This window comes from Aethalodelphis obliquidens, unplaced genomic scaffold (assembly GCF_003676395.1).
Source record: "Aethalodelphis obliquidens isolate GAN/ISIS:26980383/991018 unplaced genomic scaffold, ASM367639v1 scaffold69, whole genome shotgun sequence".
Taxonomy (NCBI): Eukaryota; Metazoa; Chordata; class Mammalia; order Artiodactyla; family Delphinidae; genus Aethalodelphis; species Aethalodelphis obliquidens.
The window spans coordinates 4,496,615-4,514,317 of record NW_020838013.1 but is presented as its reverse complement, the minus strand read 5'-3'; the positions used below and the strand labels follow the sequence as shown (position 1 = coordinate 4,514,317).

Genomic DNA, 17,703 nt, shown 5'->3' with positions numbered 1-17,703 from the left:
AGGGGAGGGGAGAGGTGGAGGGGAGGGGAGGGGAGAGGTGGAGGGGAGGGGAGGGGAGAGGTGGAGGGGAAGGGAAAAGAATTCCAGTAGGGGTTTGTAGCTTGCATGAGCAATGTGCTATAGAATCTACTGGGTTAGGAATCAGAAGTTACAGGTCTAGTTTTCTGAAGATCATACGTGAGCCTCTGGAACTTATCTGTAAAATAAGGATAATTACCGCAAAGGAATATTGTGAGGATTACATGTAAATACATGTTAAAAAATTTTTGAAATAATGTCATCAGAGTTTAGGAATCCGTTTGTTTGGCCACACCATGCGGCATGGGGAACTTCCCTGACCAGGGATCGAACCCGTGCCCTCTGCAGTAGAAGCACGGAGTCTTAACCACTGGACCACCAAGGGAAGTCCAGGAATCTGTTTTAAATATTGGGTTGGCCAAAAAGTCCGTTTAGGTTTTCCGTAACATCGTACAGAAAAACCCGAACGAACTTTTTGGCCAATCCAATATGTGCTGAAAGAAATGAGAAATGAAAACAGTATGAACTTATTAAAATACTTCACACTGAATTGTAACGTGCCCTGTACCTTCAAATGACTGCACCCAACCACTGAACTCCAAGAAACAGTCTTAGGTAGATAAAGTGTGATAACCATGTGATAACCAAATAACCGTAGATTCAGCATAGCACTGGTGTTCCAAGTATCTAACTTATGGCTATAAAAAGCATGTACCTGGTAAGCTTTATAACTTATGTATGTATATATTTGATCATTTATTTCCTTACAACATAGATCTAGATAAATGCATACAATCTGTGCGTAATGATATGAGGCAAATGTCCAGTGGACACTCAGATGTAAACTGTGGGAGAGTGTTTGGAAGGGGTCACCGATGATATACAAGGTTTTTTTTTTTTTTTAAATATTTATTTGGCTGCGCTGGGTCTTAGTCACAGCATGCAGGATCTTTAGTTGCAGCACGTGGGATCTAGTTTCCTGACCAGGGATCAAACCCAGGGCCCCTGCACAGGGAGCACAGTGTCTTGACCGCTGGACCACCAGGGAAGTCCCGATATGCAAGTTTAAATAAGCAAGATGAGGAACAACTATGAAGGTTAACTTGCTGCCCCATTTCAAAGAATTTCCACTCAGGGATCCAACAGTTTTAACTAAGCATCCACTGGGCCTAAGAACACTGAATGAGCCCCAGATTCTTCTTTCTATCAAACAAAATCTACTTTCTGCTCTCTTGATGTAGTGGCCAGTTTTCTCCCATCTCCTGGTATTGTCCTTTGGAAAGCCTTTAACAGAATACAGAAAAACTGTGAGTTGCTCAGTATACTCACTATAAGTTCTTATATCTGGATAGGGAGAGGAAAAGTTAGGAACACATGAGTATTTTTTGTCAAGTGTTCACTCAGAGATAGATGAACTTCTCTGGCTAGAATTTCTCACCTGCAGCAATAAGTCACTCTCTGGCCTCCCTTTATTTGATATTATTGGGTATTATCTGACTATCAAGAGAATATTATGGTAAGGCGTTCATACATTTTTCTTAGGTTAATCTTTAGGCTCTGGATAGGCCTTTTGCTAAATGGCCTCATCCATATGACAGCAAGTCTCCAGCGGAGATAATCACAGTTTCTACCTGTCCCGTACCAATACAAACTGGCAAGAAGTGCAATAACTAAGACATAATCTATTCATACACTGTGCAAAAACAGCTCATGGCCTTCCACGAACTAATTTCCCCATCACCAAACAAATCTGCACATTACATCTGCTGCTATTTTTCATCTACTTCTCAGTTACTGCTGGGATGACAGCAGAAATCACCTCTCTCTCTTCACTAGAGAGTCCCACTTTATGCTACCACCTACAATGGGCACTTAAAAGTTGTCCACCTTGGGCTCCCCTGGTGGCGCAGTGGTTGAGAATCTGCCTGCCAATGCAGGGGACATGGGTTCGAGCCCTGGTCCGGGAAGATCCCACATGCCGTGGAGCAACTAAGCCCATGTGCCACAACTACTGATCCTGTGCTCTAGAGCCCACAAGCCACAACTACTGAGACCGCATGCTGCAACTACTGAAGCCCGTGTGCCTAGAGCCCATGCTCCACAACAAGAGAAGCCACCACAATGAGAAGCCCGCACGCCACAAGGAAGAGCAGCCCCAACTCGCCGCAATTAGAGAAAGCCTGTGCACAGCAACAAAGACCCAACACAGCCAAAAATAAATAAATAAAATAAATAAATTTATTAAAAAAAAAAGTTGCCCACCTTACTTTCCCTGCACCTACTTTTGCACATATTATTCTTCCTGCCTGGGATTCTGGTCTTCCTTCTCTTTGCCTCATTTTTTCTTTCATGTCAAGCCTAGGTACCGCTTCCTCCAAAAAACTTCGCCCAATTCTCCTCCGGTTTAGGTTAGGTGGGTCCTTCCTACTGGCTCACACAACATTCCGTACTTATTCAGTTTTGAAGCACTTACCACATTGTAGTTTCTATAAATGCCAATTCTCTGGTCTTTCTTCCCCATGAGACTCTAAGCATTTTGAGGACAAGAATGATCTTGTTTTCCACTGTACCTCTAGCACCTAAGCACAGCACTTAGCATGTAGCAGGCACTTAAACCAATAAGCTCACTCTGAAGGTGTGAAGATCATAGTGAACAAGAAATTATGTAGTTTATGTAAAAGATTACTACATGAATGAATACATTTTTCAAAACTCACTGAAATGTACCCTTAAAATGGGTACACTTTATTGTATATCAATTGTACCTCAATAAAGTTGGTTTTTTATTAAGCATTATTGAGATATATTAGAAAAGACCTAGATAAATGGAGGGATATACCTTGGGGGAAAATACCCCGGTAAATAAATAACACCCTAGTAGAATAAGAATGTTGCTGCTTATATAGCAAGGTCATAAAAAGCTTGCTTCCTTTTAGGAGGTGACTTTGGTAATAATAGCTCACTCAATCTTTCTGGCCTTGTTTTAGGTCTCTAGAAGATACTGGTGCACTGTTCTCTGCCCTCTAGAAAATTTTCTATTTCTGAGCTCTTCCATGGGTTCTATTCCTCCATTTAATGGTGGAGTACTTTTCTAATTTTTATAAAATGATGTAGCATTTTTATCATTAAAACTAGGGGCAAAATGAATTAAGGATGTTACAAAGAAGGCTTCATGTGTGAATAACACATTTCTAAATTTTAAGAATGGAAAAGTATGATCCAGGCCAAGTTTTACTTTTACAGCTACAATCTTACTACTCTTAAACTGAAATTCTAAAAATATTAAGGAACACATTTATAAACAATGTTATTGTGATTCTTACTATCTCTCTTATTGAATTCTTTATTTATTAAGTGCACCTTGTTAGGTTAATAACAAGGCTAAGTTCTAACCACCTGTCTTCCTGTATTTCCACATGACCAAACAAATGACAATTAATATATAAAAAGGATTTTTGTCATTTTAGGGGGGAAAAGTTTTCTTGAGAAATTCTGTATTTGTTGTAGCATCTCCAATAACAAGAAACAATGACAAAAATTATAGTCTCTTCACATAACACTGACAACATTTTCCCTTTGGTCTGTACACACCAATGTGTTAGTGATAAAAAACAATGCAACTAACTAGTAAGTTGAAGGTATGTATGTATATAAATGTATATATAAAACAGTATTATAACCAATTAATACCACATTTCAACTTTGAAAGTCAAAGGGTACAATTTGAAAGTCAAAGTATATGTATATATATATTTTATATATAAATGTATATATAAAACAGTATTATAACCAATTTATAATACCACATTTCAACTTTGAAAGTCACAGGGTACAATTAGGATAATTTAAATGGCGATAGGATAAAACACTGAGAACTTGACTCCGAAAAAATGTACATTTTTTCCATTAGTACATTCCAAATTCCACCGTTCCAGGTGGAATACTTGACTCAAGTGAGTTCTGTGACAGGAATAAAAGTGGTCGAAAAATGACTAGGTGTATTTTAAAAGTGAAACCAATCCCACTTAGGGAAATGAGTGCTCTCAGCATCCTGTAGACAGCCACTTTCATAAGAGATGGGTTAAATCAGTATCTACCTCAGGAAAGTTAAGCATCAAAAACTAACTTCCCCTCAGGATGGGTTGTCAAATTATTGCTATTAGTCATCCAACAGAATCTACTCGAGAAACCATCTCATACAATCACCTGGCTCTAAATCAGTTTTCTCCCAAGCATCTCTGCAAGTATAAACCTATAGGATAGAAATTTATTAGGCAAACTTCCTATTCACAGTTCTTATCAGAATGAATTTAAGACTTTTCTCCATTACATGCAAAGGCCAATGTTCTTAAATTATCAGAATGGCCTCTCCCTATCAAAAACTAAGTGATGTTGGAAAATGATGAACCTTCTAAAAACACAAGTTATTCTTATCAAATTGTCTTGTTCATCCTTATCCTGGTATGTTTAAGAAGTTATAAATTCTCCCAGTGTATAATCAACCCTCTTGGTGACAAAGACAATGTGGAGAAAATGATTAGACTAACCGTGGAGGGCCGCTGCACCATATTCTCCAGCCTGGTGTGGCTAAACTCCAGGCTGATGACATTATAGAGTTTTTCTCGCTCCTCCTCTGGGGTCTCATAGTAGCGTGTCCACTGAGCCATGGTCATTTCAATGCCTTTCTGTGTGTTCACATCCATGACATCCACCATCCGACGACTCCCTGCCATGAAAGATGCATTGATCATCTCTACTGAGCCACTAATATCCTTAAATATATTAAAAATATAAGACACAAGTGAAAGTAAACAAACTATCCTTTCTTCTTTACAGTATTCACTAATAGACAGGCTATAGCTGTCACTTTCAAGGTAATCGACAGAAAATCAAATCATAAAGAATGACAAAGACAATGGTTAATATTAAAAACAACAATCACTCCCTATGGCATGTTTACTATATGGTCAGGCATTGAATCTTATATTCAACATCTCACTCAATCCTAACAATTTTAAATACTAAGTACCATTCATAGATGAGAAATTTCATTCATTCCATAAATATTTACTGAATGATAAAGACATCTTAATGATCTTAATGAATACAAAGATGTACATCAGATTCTCAACCAACTATAACAACCACAACAAAAAGCAGAATGTCACAGAGCCAGCATAAAATAGCAGAGGGGAGAAAACAATAGCCTCAGAGCCAGAGACCCAAGTTTAAACCTCAGCTCTAATATTACTTAGGCAAGTTATTTAACTTCTCTGAACCTTAATATCTTCTTCTGTAACTTGGGAATAATATCACCTTGTGGGCCATTGTGAGGATTTAGTCAATGAGGTAAAATGTCTGACACAAAATAGGTGCTCAGTTAAACAGCAGTAAAAATAAAAAGAAAATTTTAAAAAAAATTTTAAACTAGACTGACCAGAGAAGGATTTTAGAAAAGGGGGCGTGCGGGGTAGGGGGGGCTTCCCTGGTGGTCCAGTGGTTAAGAATCCACCTTCCAATGCAGGGGCCACAGGTTCGATCCCTGGTCGGAGAAGTAAGATCCCACATGCCGCAGGGCAACTAAGCCCGCGCCGCAACTACTGAGCCTGCGCACTCTAGAGCCCATGCGCCACAACTAGAGAGAAGCCCGCGCTCCGCAACGAAGAACCTGCACGCTGCAACGACGATCCCGCGTGCCGCAAATAAGACCTGATGCAGCCAAATAAATAAATTTTAAAAAAAAAGAAAAAAAGGAAGGGGAAGAAGAAACATTTGAGTTGAGCCTGGAGGAATAAATAGAATTTCAACAAGATTCAACAGAGAGAATTCCAAGCAGAGGCAACAGCATAAGAGAAGATATGGAGAGGCAGCACACCTAAAAAGTTAAGAAAATGGAGATCAAGGAGGGGAGAGAGAGAATAAAAAGTTGCCACTGAAATATTAAGAATACTGTTCAATTTGTAAGAAACTAACAAACACCTATATATCCACCTGGCTTGGTGGATATACCAAGCAGTGTTAGGACCTGGTCCCCTGCCTCAAGGAGTTTATAGTCTAGTTAGAGATAAGACATAATAGGCAAAAGGACAAGAACATGGCCATAATGAAGCAGATATAGCAGAATACACATAAAAAGATAACTGCTAATGTAAGACAACGGACTGAACCTACTCTTCATTATTTGGAAGAAAAAGCAAACACTAAATCAAAACTGCCTTGAAATACCACTTCACACCCACTAGGATGGCCACAATTTAAATTTTTTAAAAAGGGAAAATAACAAGGGCTGGCAAGGGTACAGAGAAATCAGACTGTGCCAGCAGGAATGTACAATGATGCAGGTGCTATGGGAACACTTTGGTAGCTCCTCCATAAATTACGCAGAGAATGACCACATGATCCAGCAATTCTACTCCTAGGTATATATCCAAAAGAATCAAATGCAAGTGTTCAAACAAAAACTTACACATGAATGTTCTTAGCTGCTCTAAATCACAACAGCAAAAAGGTGGAAATAACCCAAATGTCCATCAACAGATGCATCGATTAACAAAGTGCGGTGGGACTGCCCTGGCGGCGCAGTGGTTGACTCTGTGCTCCCAATGCAGGGGGCCCAGGTTTGATCCCTGGTCAGGGAACTAGATCCCACATGCATGCCGCAACTAAGAGTCTGCATGCTGCAACTAAGACCTGGCGCAACCAAATAAATAAATGAAAAACTAAGGAATTAAAAACAAAACCAAAAACAAAGTGTGGTATACTCATACAATGAATGGATTATTCAACCATAAAAAGGAATGAAGTACTGTTATATGCTACAACATAGATAAACCTCAAAAACATTATGCTAAGTGAAAGAAGCTATACACAAAAGGCTGCATATTTTATCATTCCATTTACATGAAATATCCAAAATAGGCAAATCTACAGAGACAGAAAGTAGATTAGTGGTTGCCAAGGCCTGAGGGAAGGAGAGGACAGGGAATGACTACTTAATGGGTATGTAGTTTCTGTTAGGGGTGATGAAAAAGTTCTGGAAGTAGGTATTAGTGATGGTTGCACACTGTGAATATACTTAATGCCACTGAGTTGGATACTTTAAAATTATTACAATGATAAATTTTAGGTTATCTGTATTTTACCATAATTTAAAAAAAATTTAAAAAGTGAATGCTTTCCTTTAGGAATGTAGATAAGGCAAACACAGTTCCACTCTGCCAATGCTACCAGAGCACTCAGATAAAATAATGACAGTCATAGAAATAGCTAACTTTTACTGAGCACATACTACGTGCCAGACACTGTTCTTCACATTTAAGTAACTTGCCCAAGGTTACACCGGTAGTAATTAGTGGAGCTGGGATTTGAAACCAGCCAGTTTTGTTTGAGTCCACACTTTAAAATCAATATATCCCATTATATAAAGTTTACACAATAGAACATGTGTACTATCTTTTGGGGACATGAACTGACACTGGAGATGTAACATTCTACTTTAGGTAGAAAAGAAGAATGGATCAGCCAAAGTACATTTAGTAATAATGGGTTATTGTAATCACCAATATGTTGTTCCTGCATTTTAACAATCATCATTTGAAACTTCTGATAAGTCTGTCAGTTTAAATATAATCACTGCTTTATTTTAAATCACAACAAAGATATCTGTGACCATCCACAGGTCTATTTGGAAAATATAAGGTTAGGAAGGGCTCTAAAGACCATTATTAGCAGAAAACATATTGAGGACATGAGAAAGTGATAAGTGAGAAGGAATGCAAAAGAAGGCTAGTGAGTGAATCAGTCCTTATATCTGTATAGCTCAGAAATTTGGATACTGTAAGTCTATGACAGGATCTAGAAGTCTATATTTTTAACAAGTATCACAGATGATTCTGATGCAGGTCATCTGTGGACCACAAACCCCTAAGAATGCCTGACCAATAGAGAAAAGCTTTGGTGGTCCATTAACTTGTGGATCCAAGGAATTACTTCCTGGAGGTCCATTAGGAAAAAAAAGTCAAGCGATGGACCGATAAGTACTCAAGTACTATGTTTTCCGAGGCCCCCTGAGAACCCTGCCTTGTGAAGAGTAGGAAAGCATTTTAAGTAGTAAACAGATTTACTGAGTATCTACTATACTCCAGAGACTGTGCTAAGTAATAGGAAATACATAGTGACAGGCAGATAGCTGGAATCTAACATAGAAACAGGTAGGGGAGTGAAAAATACAGGGAATTAGAGAAACTTCCTCTACCTAGGACATTTATCTCTTGGATAAACGGAAGTTATCCAGCTGTCTAAAAAGAGCCCTCAAGTGGCCAAGAGACAGTACTGCAATACTTAATTTCAAAGGGAGAGACTGCACTGGAGCTTCAGCATAGAGGACAAAACATAATAAAAGTTGTAGTGTTAGGCGGGAAGCATCTGAAAACTTTTGTTTTAGAAGCCCGCACGCCGCAACGAAGACCCAGTGCAGCCAAAAAAAAAAGAAGAAAGAAAATACAATTCTTATTAAGACTCAAGTTAACCAATCAAGAACGGTTAACCAATCAACCAATGAAGAGAAATTTTAATGAACCTACTTCTCAGCTTACAAAGTTTCAAACCTTAGCCAAGTTACCAAATGTAGCATTGGTGAAAATTTCCTGGAAATTTCTCCATGGCTTTTAGGGAAAGGAAGAGAATCATAAATGAAGTGTTATTCTTGGCTCAGAGATATAAAATTTCACTTTTGAAATTTTGCCCTGGAAGGTAGGCTCTTCATGGAGAGAAGGAAGGATGCACAGTGATAAAAACAGTAGGTAGGAAAGAGGCAGATGTTCAGATGTTGTATGTCTAATGGGTAGTAATAAATGAAGCAACTTCTATAACTACCTTTGAGAAAATCCTCAGTTGCTAAACAGTAGTTTCTAATCAAGAAACTATTTCAAGTAGTATATACTTCAATCAAATATATAGTTCAATGTTCCTAAGCCTTAAATCTCAGTAAGGGATTTAAGACTCAGTTGTAAATCTTAGATCTTTGCCTCAAAGACACTCAAAGGCCTCAAGTTTAATACTTACCCACACACATTTTGACATCATTCACAGTGAAGTCTGGATCTGGCATCCTATGAAACAAACACTAGTAAGTATAATGGGAAGCACAACTACTCTAGTCAGGTGAGTTTTTTCTTAAAGAACTAAGAACTCCCCAGTCAAGACATATCAATCTTCATATTGAGGATTAAAATATATTTGAAATATAAATGTATATATATGTACATATATATACATAGGAAAAAAGAATATATGAGAAAAGGTTAATAGGGATTATCTCAGGGTGGTAGATTTTAGGAGATTTAAATTTATTTTCTTTATAGCTCATCTGTATTTTCTCACTTACCTATAACAACAAACACACTTTTAGATATTTTCAATGATCTATGCTTTGGATTATCCATACTGCATTGTCTATAGCCCTGGGTGTAACGTGGCCATTTTGCAACCACATCCAATCAAACAGCAAACACTTACTTTATTCCAAGTCCATCGGAGTTCTTGAAAATCAGAGGATCTCTTAAGCCACCTCGCTGGATATACTCTACATTAAAATCTGTCACCATAGGAAAACAATTGTTAGAAAGGGAAAAGGTTTAGCTGGAAAAAGACAAAAGGACCATAAAATGGATCCTAAATAATAAGGTAGAGATGGTATTTGCTATTTCTGTGTATACAGTTTTGCTGTTAGATAATACATGCTTGTTATTAAGAAGCATCTCTTAAGGTATAGGGAGAGCACACTGAGAAGCAGGGCTCAAGGGGTTTGCTAAATCTATACTTCCACAATAGTTCAGAATTTAACCAACAGGGGATAGTACTATTGAGTCATCTCATAAATCCTAAGCAGAAATCATCGCCCTGTCACTTAATAGCCTAAATATGTAACTCTGTCCACTACAATACATACCATGACATCCTTGGAAGTTTGCCAAGGAACAAAGCTGCATGATACACATAGAGCTCAGTTTTGGTGGGGCAGGTACATGCATAAAAGGATTTTTATTATACTATTCTTAATTAAACCCAAACCAAGGGATGGGAGAAGAAGAAGGAAGAGGCCTTTAGGGAAAAATTCCAACATTCTTGCCCTAATAAACGCTTGCTTTTTCCAATATAGCAGAGAATGACTCACAGGGTGGGAGGACTGGGGCGGGGGTGTGTGCATGAGTGGCATTGAGTAGTAAGAGAAAATACAGATAAATAGCATCACAGCATCAACAGGCAGTACTTTGGCTGCAGAGATGCTGAGCCCACAGCTCCCAGAATCTACAACTTCCTACATCAAGGGGCTGCAGGTCTGAACCCAAATGATACTGACCTCTTCCTTCCATAAAAGTAACAAAATTTGCATTATATTTGTTGGTGTGGAGTTTCTCTTCCAAGTCAAAAGTTCTTTTTCCTTCAATTTCATCATCTGAAATGCCATCATCTTCATAGCGTCGTCGCATGGTACCACGCTGGGGAGAGAGGGACATAAGGATGAAATCATGTACTTTTTCATGCCTTTCAGTTGCTATGTTAAGCATCAATTTTCCTTGCCTTATAGATCTTTTTCTCAACCAAAGGTCAGCTAATAGTCTCAGAATGTACAAAATTTTAAATGAGTCACTAGGTTTCCTACTTTGTACATTTTACCACTGCTAACTCTTTGAGCCTAGAGATATAAATTTACAACGAAAATACGACCAAATCGGGTCTACTTAACATTTTATTTGTCTATCATTGCTTAAACTGTCTTCATAGACGTTACAGGCCAGGATACAAAACATAATTTTTTCATGGGGAAGGCCCTTTCTAGATTAGCTTTCTAAAACAACCTTCAAGAATAGACTAGAACACTTGAATTAATGAAACAGAAACTCTTTTACAGCAGATAAAGAAAGTTAATCTAAACAACAGTATTCCAAACAGCAGACCATCAATACTCAGCATTAAGGATAGTGTCTTGCCAAAGAAAGATACACAAATGGCCAAAAAGCACATGAAAAATGCTCGGGATCAAATGGCCAAAAAGCACATGAAAAATGCTCGGGATCATTAGTCATTAGGGGAAATACAAATTAACACCACAACGATACACCACTTCACACCCAATAGGATGGCTATTATCAAAAAGGTAGACGATAACAAGTGTTGGAGGGCATGTGGAGAAACTGGAACCCTTATACAGTACTGATGGGAATGTAAAATGTTGCAGCCATTTTGGAAAACAGTTTGGCAGTTCCTCAAAAAGTTAAACACACAGTAAGTTATCCTATGACCCAGCAATTTTAATCTTAGGTATATATCCAAAAGAATTAAAAACGCACGTCCATACAAAAACGTGTACACAGATGTTCATAGCAGAACATTATTTATAATAGCCAAAAGGCAGCAACAACCCAAATGTCGATCAATTGATGAGTGGATAAACAAAACGTGGTATATTTACACAATGGAATAGTAACTGGCCATAAAAAAGAATGAAGTACTGATATGTGCTGCAATATGGAAGAATCTTAAAAACATGCTAAGTGAAAGATGCCAAACACAGAAGACCATAATCACATTTTTATTTTTTTACTGTACGAATGGACTTTATTGTTTGCAACAGGAAGTGGAAGAGAGGATACGACAGATCCGGCTCCTGGGGCAGCTCCAGACTCGGTCACTGCCCTCAAAAAGTCGTAATTTTATTTACATGAAATGTCCAGAAGAAGCAAATCCACAGAGATAGAAAGTAGATTAATGGTTGCAATGGGCTGGGGAGAGGGAGAGATAGAAAGTAACTTTTAACAGTATGGGTTTCTTTTGGGAGAAATTAAAAATGTTCTAGAATTAGATAGTGGTGATGTTTGCACAACTCTGTGAATATACTAAAAACCACTGAGTTGTACACTTTAAACGGGTGAATTTTATGGTATGTGCATAATCTTGTAAGCTTTTTTTTTTTTTAAGATAACACGTTGCTTTTGCTGCAAATTTACCTTTTGGTATATTTTACTTTAGCCAGTGTTAAAATTTGTCGAAGTTTCTTGAATACATACACATAGGACAATTCACGTGGGAGGCAATGAATGGTAAAGTAGCCCTACTCCAGTATGTGCTAAGGACAACCAAACCTGGAATTTAAAGTTAGATATTGATGATCTAGAATTGATTACATGGCACCTGAATTTATATAAACACATAAGAAAATGAGACACTGTAGAAAGGTCTCTTAGGGAATGGGATCAGGGAAAGGGCAGAAATAAGTCATAAAAAATAAAAACTACACACAGAGGAGAGCACACCAGAGGACAGCAAGATTCAATTTAGCAGTTTTAGGTAGAAACACTGATAGATACCTGATATCTTTTCCATATTTGGTAAAAAAACTTTATAACACTCTTGGGCTTCCCTGGTGGCACAGTGCTTAAGAATCCTCCTGCCAATGCAGGGGACACGGTTCAAGCCCTGGTCCGGGAAGATCCCACATGCCGCAGAGTAACTAAGCCCATGTGCCACAACTACCGAGCCTGTGCTTTAGAGCCCGCGTGCCACAACTACTGAAGCCTGCACACGTAGAGCCCGTGCTCCACAACAAGAGAAGCCACTGGCCCGCGCACTGCAACGAAGAGTAGCCCCCGCTCGGGGCAACTAGAGAAAGCCCACGTGCAGCAATGAAGACCCAACACAGCCAAAAAGAAAAAATAAATAAAATAAATATTAAAAAAAAAACACAAAAAACTTTATAACACTCTTACCTAGCACTTTGTTGCCATAAATCACAGCTCAAAGGCCAAAAGACCTAATTTAGTAGACCTCTCACTCTAAAAATGCCATCACTGCTCAAAATATTTTTAGTTACCTGTATATTTGAAAGGGGGAAAAAAAAAAAAAAAAGAAAGGGGGGGTGGTATTTTCACTGACAATTTCTTAAATAGGTTCGTTTTTTAGAAGACACCACTCCGTTCTCTTCCTCACCTTATTTCATATATGTGTCTTTGAAGAGAACTCCAAAAGATGAGTTCCAAGTATGTCAAAAAGCAGGAACAATACCATCGGAATAAATGTAGTTTCCCACAATAATCACTTTTAGAAAGCATTCATTTGTGCCCAGAAATAAACCCACGCATACATGGTCAATTAATTTATGACAAACGAGGCAAGAATATACAACGGGGAAAGGATAGTCTCTTCAACAAATGGTGTTGGGAAAACTGGACAGCTACATGCAAAAGAATGAAACTGGAGCACTATCTTATACCATATATAAAAATTAACTCAAAATGGGTTAAAGACTTAAATGTAAGACCTGAAACCATAAAACTCCTAGAAGAAAACATAGACAGTAAGCTCCTTGACATTGGTCTTAGCAATTTTTTTGGATCTGACGCCAAAGGTAAGGGAAAACAAAAACAAAAATAAACAAATGAGGCTACATCAAACTAAAAAGCTTCTGCACAGCAAAGGAAACTACCACCAAAATAAAAAGGAAACCTACTGAATGGGAGAAGTCATTTGTAAATAATTTATCTGATAAGGGGTTAACATCCAACATATATAAAGAACTCATACAACTCAATAACAAGCAAACAAACAAACAAACTGATTAAAAAATGGGCAGAGGATGTGAATAAACATTTTTCCAAAAAAGACACACGTGGCAAGAGGCACATGAAAAGATGTTCAATGACATTAATCATCAGGGAAATGCAAACCAAAACCACAGTAAGGTATCATCCTACACCTGTCAGAATGACTATTATCAAAAAGGTAACAGGGACTTCTCTGGCTGTCCAGTGGTTAAGACTCCATACTTCCACTGCAGGAGGTATGGGTTTGATCCCTGGTTGCGGAACTAAGATCCCTCATGCCACATAGAATGGCAAAAAAAAAAAAAAAAGTGACTTCCCTGGTGGTGCAGCGGTTAAGAATCCGCCTGCCAATGCAGGGGACACAGGTTTGAGCCCTGGTCCGGGAAGATCCCACATGCCGCGGAGCAACTAAGCCCATGCGCCACAACTACTGAGCCCGCGTACCACAACTACTGAAGCCTGCGTGCCTAGAGCCCATGCTCCACAATAAGAGAAGCCAGTGCAATGAGAAGCCCGCGCACCGCAACGAAGAGTAGCCCCCAAAAGCCCACGCGCAGCAATGAAGACTCAATCAATCAATCTATCATATCATCTAGCAATTCTACTACTGGGTATCTAACCGAAGAAAATGAAAATATGAATTTGAAAAGATATATGCGGGACTTCCCTGGTGGTCCAGTGGGTAAGACTCCGTGTACGCAATGTAGGGGGCCCAGGTTCGATCCCTGGTCAGGGAACTAGATCCCGCATGCGTGCTGCAACTAAGAAGCCCACATATGCAACTAAGAGTCTGCATGACAAAACTAAGAAGTCCACATTCTGCAACTAAATTTCCCACATGCTGCAAGGAAGACCTGGTGCAGCCAAAAATAAATAAATATTTTTTAAAAAGAAAAGACATATGCATTCTTATGCTCCCTGCAGCATTATTTATAATAGCCAAGATATGGAATCAATCTAAGTGTCTGATTGATGGGTGAATAAAGATGTGGTATATGTGTACACACACACACACACACACACGATGGAATACTACTCAGCCATAAAAAGGAATGGAATCTTGCCATCTGCAGCAACGTGAGGGTTGAGAGTATGACGCTAAGTGAAATAAATCAGGCGGAGAAAGACATACACTGCATATATATGGAATCTAAAAACCAAAACTAACAAAACAAAATCCAGAGTCATAAACAGAATAGACTGGTGGTTGCCAGAGGGGTGGGCGTGGTGTGAAACAGGTGAATAGGATTATGAAGTACAAACTTCCAGCTATAAAATAAACAAGTCATGGGGATGTAATGTACAGCATGGGGCAATATAGTCAATAATACCATATTAGCTTTGTAAGGTGACAGATGGTAAGGAACCATTGTGGTAACCATTTTGCAATGCATACAAATGTTGAATGTTGTACACCTGAAACTAATATAATATTGTATGTCAATTATACCTCAATTTCAAAGAGAAAAGAAAGCATTCCATTCTTTTGCATAAATTCTAATATGCACATCAAAAAAATCCCAGTCATATTTTCAAACTTTAACATTTCCTAGGTCAACTATTACCGACTCTTTTTCAGTCAAGATATCATCATCTTGATTATCCCAACATTTCTAACATGGTAGCCTGAAGTTCTCTGTCTCTTCTTTCTTTTTATATGCTTTTATTTTTCCTATATTCAAGAAGAATTATTCTTCCATTTGTACTTTCAATATGGAAAGTGTAAGGATATAAGGAAAACTCCTGCCCCAGCCAAGCTATGCCCATTTCTTAAGGACTACAGAAAAATTAAATTCTTGTTTTCTTTTGATTGTTGCAATTGGGAGGTCAACAGTAATGTGAAATTATTTGTGCTGGTTTTAACACTGTCAAGGATAAGGGTCCCCCCCACCATTCTCCTATCTATATGTAAACCCTGGTGAAAGTAAACATCTACGGCAAATCTCTAAGTGCTTAAAAAACATATTCAATCCTCAAAATAACCCTGGAAATAAGTAGTCAATGACACAATCTGCTACAGGTGAAACTCAAAAGGCAATGCCACTTTAACACTAAGGAAAGCAGCCACCAATCTCCTCCAGCCTACCAACATTACCAAATAATTCTAAATGGTTTAACTAGCATGCTGTGCTTTTTTTAATTCTAGGTGCTTTTTGGCAACCTAAAGGATGTTTCTGGCTTCCCATAGACACCAGCCCTTGCTGAACCCAGTGTCACAGTAAATAGTAGGCACAAACTGAACTATGAAATCTATTCCAACCACATTTTCACTCAAAAGCAATTTGTACTTTCCAGGGTTAACAGTGAGTTTTACTCCTGAATAACCAATTATCATTTATTCTATTTAGATTACCAAACTATACAGCAAACTCATGTTTTCCAACTCACCATGAGCAAACTCATGGTGGCGCAGTGGTTAAGAATCTGCCTGCCAATGCAGGCGACACGGGTTCGAGCCCTGGTCCGGGAGGGTCCCACATGCCACAGAGCAACTAAGCCCGTGTGCCACAACTACTGAGCCTGCACTCTAGAGCCCGTGAGCCACAACTACCAAGCCCGCGTGCTGCAACTACTGAAGCCTGCGCACCTAGAGCCTGTGATCCACAACAAGAGAAGCCACCGCAATGAGAGGCCCGCACACTGCAACGAAGAGTAGCCCCTGCTCGCCGCAACTAGAGAAACCCCACGCGCAGCAACAAAAACCCAACACAGCCGAAAAAAAAAAAATTTAGAAACTGCCTTAAAAAAATATTTACCACTCCTGGTCAGGTGGTAATTAACTATATTAAATGGTAAAAACAGCCACATAAATGGAATATTTAGTTAACTCAAGTACTGACACATAAGATGAAGGGCTACAGATACTATACTATACTATACTCTCCTCTCCTCTCCTCTCCTCTCCTAAATGGTTAGCTGTAGAAAAGACAATGGTGGGAATTCCTTGGCGGTCCAGTGGTTAGGACTCCACACTTTCACTTCTGAGGGTTCGGGTTCAATCCCTGGTCGAGGAACTAAGATCCCACAAGCTGCAGCGTGGCCAAAAAAAAAAAAAAAGACAATGGTGCAAGAATAGATGCAAACAGGTATCCACTATTACACAGAAACATCTGGCATTCTCTTTTCTAAACATGTGTAAATGGAAAGCAACCTTTAAAACTATAAAAATTTTAAAAATTAAAAAAAAAATTTAAATGGTGCTGGGACAACTGGATATCCACATGTAAAAGAATGAAGCTGGACCTCTACCTCACACCTTATACAAAAAAACTAACTTAAAATGGATCAGACTTAAATGTAAAGGCTAAGACTATGCAATTCTTAGAAGAAATTGTGGTGTAAATATTCATGACTGTGGATTAGGCAACAGTTTCTTAGATAAGACACCAAAAGTACAAGTAACAACAACAAAATAGATTAACTAGATTTCTTCAAAATTAAAACTTTTTTTTTTTTTTTTTTTTGCGGTACATGGGCCTCTCACTTTGTGGCCTCTCCCACTGCGGAGCACAGGCTCCGGACGCGCACGCTCAGCAGCCATGGCTCACGGGCCCAGCCGCTCCGCAGCATGTGGGATCTTCTCAGCCCGGGGCACGAACCCGCGTCCCTTGCATCAGCAGGCGGACTCTCAACCACTGCGCCACCAGGGAAGTCCCCAAATTAAAACTTTTTGTGCTTCAAAAACACTATCAAGAAAGGTAAACGGCAATTTATAAAATGAGAGAAAATATTTGCAAATTATATATCTCATAAGGGTCTAATATCTAGGATATATAAAGAACTCTTACAACTTAAAAATGAAAAGACAAAATATAAAATTAAAGTGGGCAAAGGTTTGAAAGAGTATTTTTCAAAGATATATAACTGGCCAATAAGCACATGAAACATCATTTGTCTTTAGCTCATCAGTCATTAAGGAAATGCAAATCAAAACCACGAGATACTACTTCACAACTACTAGGTAATAAGTGCTGGTGAGGATGTGAAAAAAGCAAAACCCTCATACACAGTTAGTGGCAATGTAGAACAGAGCAAATCTTCTGGAAAACAGTCCGGCAGTTCCTCAAATTGGTTAGAGTTACCA

At 38.7% G+C, this 17,703-nt stretch overlaps 1 protein-coding gene across 4 annotated transcripts in view; it reads right to left on the bottom strand.

The window, feature by feature from the left end:
* Positions 1-17,703, bottom strand: part of KDM2A (lysine demethylase 2A) — a 106,159-nt gene that overhangs the window by 33,227 nt on the left and 55,229 nt on the right. For all 4 annotated transcript variants that reach the window (XR_003429410.1, XM_027090159.1, XM_027090157.1 and 1 more), the window contains 4 exons: positions 10,379-10,517; positions 9,535-9,613; positions 9,082-9,128; positions 4,566-4,744 (listed from right to left, as the gene is read on the bottom strand). Coding sequence is in view for 3 of the 4 variants with exons in the window: in XM_027090159.1 (XP_026945960.1) it covers positions 4,566-4,744; positions 9,082-9,128; positions 9,535-9,613; positions 10,379-10,517 (444 nt within the window). In the remaining variant the exon portion in view is untranslated. The remainder of the gene's footprint in view (positions 1-4,565; positions 4,745-9,081; positions 9,129-9,534; positions 9,614-10,378; positions 10,518-17,703) is intronic.